Genomic DNA, 6,779 nt, shown 5'->3' on the forward strand with positions numbered 1-6,779 from the left:
GAGGATAACCAATAACCTAGAGACATCACATCTATGAGTGAAGAATATCACTGGTTATAGTCCTAAACCTGGCTGGTAATGCAACCAGACTCTCCTAGTGACTATCTTTGTGGAAGAGGTGAGATGAGAGTGAAACATGTCACCATTGCAAAATGCGGAAAAGCCCTGGGGAAAGCATTTTTTATCAGGCCTGACCTAGATGTCACAATTTCAGTTCTGCAGCATAAAAATGCAAAATGCAAAATAAAGCTGAAAATGAAAGTTTCATAACATTTCTGTCAGCATTCCCTTCTGCTCCACGGCTTTGGTCGGACCTTTCTATGGTGTTTGATGACCTATCAGAACAGAATTGACGCCGATACTGTAACAAGCAACAAAACAAAAGGCTACCTTGAGTAGGTCTTTCTGCAAGTCACAGAGATAATAAGGATAAGCAAATGGAACCAGTGGCTGTATTTAAAGCAAAGTTTTCAAGGTTCTTTACCTCGTCCAACACTTGATTTCCAGATGCTACTGCAGTCCCATTCTGCCCACAGCTCTAGTAAAATGCTGTCACAAGCCCTGCAACTCTTGAATCTCTACTTTAAAACCATACACTAATCTTAATTTACCCTAACTATACAAAATGTTGCATTTTTTAAATCTGATTGCTTGAATGTCAAATAATATAGCACACTGCCATTATTAACAGAGAAGATATGATGACACACCATGCCACATGACCTCCACTACATGACTGGCAACAGACATAGCAGTCATAAACAATATGCCTGTGACAAAAAGTGTGAAGAACTTAGTAACAGAGAAAATAATGATAAACTGTATAAGCAACCCAAAAGATCCATAACGAAGTTACAAAAATAAAACAGACACTCTAAAGAATTCAAAACACTGCTTATCACAGGTGTAGAAATATCACTGACATCTACTCAAAATTATTTTCTTTAAACTGTCTACTGTTCATGTAAAGTTCCAATGATATAAAATGAAATAACACAATTGAATGACATATTTTCATAAGAAAAATCGAGCAGATACAGTGTTACAGTAGTTACAAAAATAAGGAATGTCAAAGCAAAATCAAGCAAACTCCTAACAAGAAGCTGATCAACAAAGACAATACTTTTAGATGGAGACCATCTCTCTCTCCAGTACCTAAAAAAGTGCAGATTACTGTGGATTTCATCTCCTCTGTATGATCTTAAATCTTACATATAAACGTCTATGCATGGAAGTGTATGTGTCTGTCTGGCCCGGAAGTGAGAGGTGGAGTCGGGGTGAGGGCATCACCTCAGAGGAAACAGAAAACTCGCTTAGCCGCTAATAACACAAGCGAGGCGAGCAAGTCAGCAAAACGAAACCTCAGGAGAAAGACAAAGTTGCTTAGCCGCTAACGTCGGCAGAACGGTATCCCTTTTATTATTCCTCCCTCCGCTAATGCACAAGCGACTCGAGCACTTCAGCAAAACGAATCCTCCTAGGAGAGAGACACCCAGAGTAGTTCCTTTCAATTATTTGACATCTCTACATTTCAATATTTTTTCTGACGATAGTTTCTAGGACCCCAGGATTTTTACAGCATGGGCTTACACAGCTAGTTATATTATGATATTTTCTGTTTGCTTATTTACGCATGTACATGAAGCGCCTCTTGAATACCATTTTTGAAAGTGATTGTCATTAGTGCCAATCATGCCCTGTATATGGGGTGAGGCAACAAGGTGATTGTCTCAGGCAACACTTTGATAACGGCTGCATTTTTTACCATTACATAATAATAATAATAATACAAAAATAAGAGTTAAGTGTGAACTTTAGGAATTACCTATACTTCCAGTGTCTTGAGAAATATTTTATTTTACATTTTTTTTCACATTTTGCATTATAAAGTTTGCAACCCCTTGCCTCACTGCAAGCATCTGAGAATCAAAATGTTGCATGCACATTGCAAAACTACTTGACATTAATTTTCGGGATTTTTCAATAGTGCATTGTATACAATATAATGCTAATGTCATTTTGTAAAATGTAGTTAATTTTCAGAATTTGGTTAAGATGTCAGTCACCAGCAGAACATTTGTTAAAAGTCTTTTAAGTTCACACTACGCATGTTCAGTTAGAGAAGTCAGAAGCCTTTTTGCTTGCAGGACAGTTTGAAACTGCCACGGTAATTTCTGGAGCAGCACGAGGAGCAATAGTCGAGTCTCGTTTTACATTAATTTTTCTGTGATCCATTTTTTATTGTCTTGATGCCTGTGGGGCTTCACTGCAACCCAAACCAAAGACACAGGTTAAAGCAAAGTTTTTTTTTATTTGTCACCAACCTTGTAAGTGAATACAGCCAATAATTTCACAGCACAATGTTCTTCTGCTGCTTCTGAGTGTTGCCCACTGCCTCCCGACTCTGACATAGGGAGACACGGCAGGCTTCTTTTAAAGTGGATCAGGGAATGCTTCCGGTGTCACAACAGTGGTCATCCAGAGCACTTGTGGGTCATACCAGGACCATCTCCCCCCGACAGCGCCCTCTTGCAGCACCCAGGAACCCTGACAGGGCTGCTCTTCTAAACTCCAATTCCCATGCAAACTTTCAGGAGTCCTATCTGGGGTGAAATGGAGGAACACTGCCACCTATCGTGTGGAGGAATTAACTGCCACTGGCATCCATATTTGCCCTGTTCATCCATTAGTTTTTTTTACCCTGACTGGAATAAGGATCACTAACCATCCTGGCTGGGTTGCAGCTCCCTGTGTGCTGTCCTTGCAATATGGACTCCCAGCTGGGTAAGGAATCACTCTCCTTCCCAGTTGGTACACCAGTTTATTTCCCTTGGCACCTATAAGAGCCAATCTTTTTTATTGTTTCACATTTTTTCCAATTATATTGTAATGAACTAATGGTAAGACAAGCTGCTATGGAGACACCAGCAATTGTTAACAATCGCTTTATTGTATGTCTTGCTGTAGATGCTAATCCCCCCCCCCCCTTGATTCACCCACTATAAGGCCATGTGTACTGTACAACAGGGTAGTCTCTGCACTGAATGCTTTAAGCACTCTACAAGATGGGTTCTGCCAGGCTGCTGTCCTGGGCCCTTTTTATGTCACTCAGCTGTCGTGGGTTGTGTTGTGTCTACCCCCCTCTTAGCTGTATGGTTTCCTCTTAGGTCTTGTGTTACGCTTTTATTTATTTATTGTCTGATGTTCTGATGATGCACTGTATTTAAACATTTATCGTATGGGGATTTAGTGTATCATTTCATGCTTAGTAATTACTATTTTTTTTAGCAAAAATGAGCTTTGCATTAGTTTTCTTTTTTTAACATGCTGGCCTTGAACATATGGACAAAAAAGGTAGCGACATTGGTGCTACTGTAGTAGACAAGCCTACTCTCATTATCAGAATGTGCAACTCCAGAGAGGAATTTTACCTGAACTTCTTAATTTTTGTTAACTCAGAATTCTGACATTTTGTGCTATACAATCAAACATGATGACCTGTTTTATATTTATTTATTATATGTTAAGCCTTAGTGAAGTTGTCACTTTGTTGCAATTCTCCTTTCCTGATGAGCAGTTCAGGTCAGGTTAGGTTGGGGAGTATGCACTGGTACAGCGCGTTGCCACACACACCACATGACGAAACAGTTCAGGATCCTGGCTGGCAACCCCTCAGGCAGGCACAAGGTCCAGTCCCACCCTCCGGAAATGACCATCCTGAGGATACAAGCCCGTAAAAAACTTCAGTTTGTACCATATCATAAAGATGATACTTTTCGTTAAAACTTTCAGCACATTTTTATTCTGTTGTAAATTGAATTTTAAATGGATAAATTTGCCATTTTTTACACTCAATAACTCATAATAGCAAATTAAAAACATGTTTGCAGAAAAGCTTGCACATTTATTAAAATTAAAAAACCAAAATCTCTCCTTCATATGAGTACTCAGACCCATTGCTGTGGCACTTCAAGTTGTGCTCAGGTGCATTGTGTTTGCTTATCCTTGAACTTAACTGGAGTCCTGTGGCAAACCGATGGACATCATTTAGAAATGCACACATTTGTGTATATAATGTCCCACAATTCATGCAGTAAGGAACTCTCTGTAGACTGTGATAAAACTGTGGTGAGATCAGGGCAGGAGCAGGTGTGGCACAGTGGTGCAGTGCTTGCGCTGCTGCCTCACAGTAAGGTGACCATGTGCCCCCTGTGTGGAGTTTGGATATTCTCCTTGTATCTGTGTGGGTTTTCTCCCACTGTCCAAAGACATGCAGGTTAGGTGAATTGGTGGCTCTACGTTGACCCAAGAGTGTGTTTGTTGTAGGTGTGTGTGTGTGTGTTCATCCTGTAGTGGATGGGTGCCCTGTCCATTGTTCGTTCCTGCCTTGTACCCCATGCTAACTGGGACAGGGTCCAGCACCCAGTGACTATTGTCTGGATTAACTCGGTTAGAAAGTGGTATGAAATGACATTTCTGAAACAATATTTTTACTCTGAATATTTTCTGAATCCACTGTACCTTACTACCTCTCACTCACGAGGATTGCCTTAAAGTGTTTAAAAGACAGCTAAGCACAAAATGTCCTGCCTCTCTTTCTAAGAAGACACTGACAATGTATATACATAAAATAATGGCTCATTCATCCTATAAAATGGGTCTTTTGATTGCTAAATTGGCATTTTAGGCTGCTGGCTGGGAGCCTCTAAGTATAAGGTCTCTTTCTTTAACAAAGTGGCCTCTTCCACCATTAGGGCAGATGTGTGAATTATACAAAATGAATTTAATTTCGCTTTGCAAGAGGTGGAAATCCATCAATGTCCTCTCTTTCCAGGCATTTGGTAGTTCTGCAAATAATATACTTATTGTCATGTAAAAAATAGTAACTAGAATATTTAAAATGCAAAGAGAATCCATAAAAGAATAGTATTTGATCAAATGGGAACAGAATAAAAAAAGAAAAATCTCAAAATATTTTTGCATAGGTTGAGGTTTAGAGGATTTTTTGTCATTAATGCCTTTTGGATGAGATTATACACACACACATATTTAATACTTTTTTTCTTTTTTCTTTGTTTCAGCTTGAAGGGCCAAGCGTGAGTTGTTGTCACGGCAACAGCAGTTCGGCATCTATCGGATTGACTCAGTGCCTCCAGAGTCACGTCCTGCAGGACCTTTTTTCCCCAGTCTCTTTATCCAGCAGATAAAACTGCATAATGGATCAAACTTTTTTTATGTCATTTTACTCCCTTGCTAGGCGTGTTTTTTTGTATTATTAAAATAAATTCTTGATCTTTAAGAAGTTTTATCCTTAACCCTGATCTTTTTCTTTTTTTTTTTTGCCTTGACTCTGAAGAAGATGCGCTGGCCGGTGCTGTACAGGACACTTCTATACGATGCAGCTGATTACTATGCCCATATTGCTCCTTACACGGTGCTGCTGTCATTTGTAGCACAATGGGGTCTACTGGGTTAATGTATTTTAATTGAATTTAAAGTTTGGTGTACATAATTGAGTTGAAGGCTATATTTATATAGATCTATGTATAAGATAATTTATATAACATCTATAAGCATGTTATTAAAAAGACTAATGATTTTTAGCCCAGGTAATTTATTCTTTTTTTTTGTAAATTTCTAATGTAGTATAGATGCAGTGTTTTACATTAACTGCATTTTGTAATTACCTCATTTATTGTCACTAATGTTTAAAAAATAATGTGTGTATTGTAAGTGTGTGAATGTTTCTCAGCCTAAATTGTTAAATGAGTCTCTTTCATTTCCAATCTGAAATGATCAAGCTCACCTTTCTGATTAAGACACTAATTGGAATGTTGATTTTCTTGGCCACGCTGCATATCCATTGACATGTCAAGATGTCTCCACCACATCAGAGGACTGAGCGCATGGCTGAACCTAAGCAGGCATTTAATCCGTAAAAGAATTAATCTGTTATCAGTATACAATATGTTTGATCCGTGAAATGACAGCATGGTTCCATCTGCTGATTGATTTATTTATTAATAAAGGAGATCACATATTTGGTCAAATGTTTTCAAGATTAACTTAATAAAGAAAAGTTTTTTTTTTTTTTTTTTCAAATCGAATTTTCAGTTAAGTGGATAAATGATTCATACTCATTGCAATCTTCTACTGAAGATCATCCTATATTTAGTAGACTGTTTAACAAATGAGCAGTTTGTTTACAGAAATTGGGTTCATGTATGATTAGTGGGTTTGATCATTAATTTGATTTCTGAAAGTGGTGGGTGCGTATTCTTTATTTTATGTTCCTTTAATTACGTGTGCTCCAAAGTTTGCTTTCTCCCCTGCAAACTCCTACTCCAGAGAAGCTTATTGTTTCTACTTTTGCCAGATCTATTTTAAAGAGTGTTAATTTTCAGGAGAAAAGCGTGGGATGAAAGATCTGTCATAAATAAATACTGCTGTTTCTGCAAATGTATTGGAAATGAAAATGTAAACAAGAATAGATTATTATAACACACTGATCTGATGTTTTGTTTTTCTTTTCTAACATATTCAGACTTTATATTAAATGCACAGCTTCTCGTTGGCTTTTGGGTATGTGATTGAGAGAATTTTCTGGCAGGAAATTGTCCCAAAATTACTTAAGAACATTTGCGGAGGGGTGGGGCGGGGCAGGGCGAGGCAGCATGGTGGTGCAGTGGTAGCGCTGCTGCCTCGCAGTTAGGAGACCTTGGTTCACTTCCCGGGTCCTTCCTGCGTGGAGTTTACATGTTCTCCCCTTGTCTGCGTGA

General features: G+C 38.5%; 1 protein-coding gene across 2 annotated transcripts in view; it reads left to right on the plus strand.

The window, feature by feature from the left end:
* zmat4a (zinc finger, matrin-type 4a) overlaps nucleotides 1-6,505 on the plus strand; it is a 480,624-nt gene extending 474,119 nt beyond the window's left edge. For both annotated transcript variants that reach the window (XM_051924280.1, XM_051924276.1), the window contains one exon: nucleotides 5,082-6,505. In XM_051924280.1, coding sequence (XP_051780240.1) covers nucleotides 5,082-5,100 — 19 coding nt within the window. In that variant the 3' untranslated portion in view covers nucleotides 5,101-6,505. The remainder of the gene's footprint in view (nucleotides 1-5,081) is intronic.
* Nucleotides 6,506-6,779: the final 274 nt, after the last annotated feature.

The sequence above is a fragment of the Erpetoichthys calabaricus genome, chromosome 1, assembly GCF_900747795.2.
Source record: "Erpetoichthys calabaricus chromosome 1, fErpCal1.3, whole genome shotgun sequence".
NCBI lineage: Eukaryota > Metazoa > Chordata > Cladistia > Polypteriformes > Polypteridae > Erpetoichthys > Erpetoichthys calabaricus.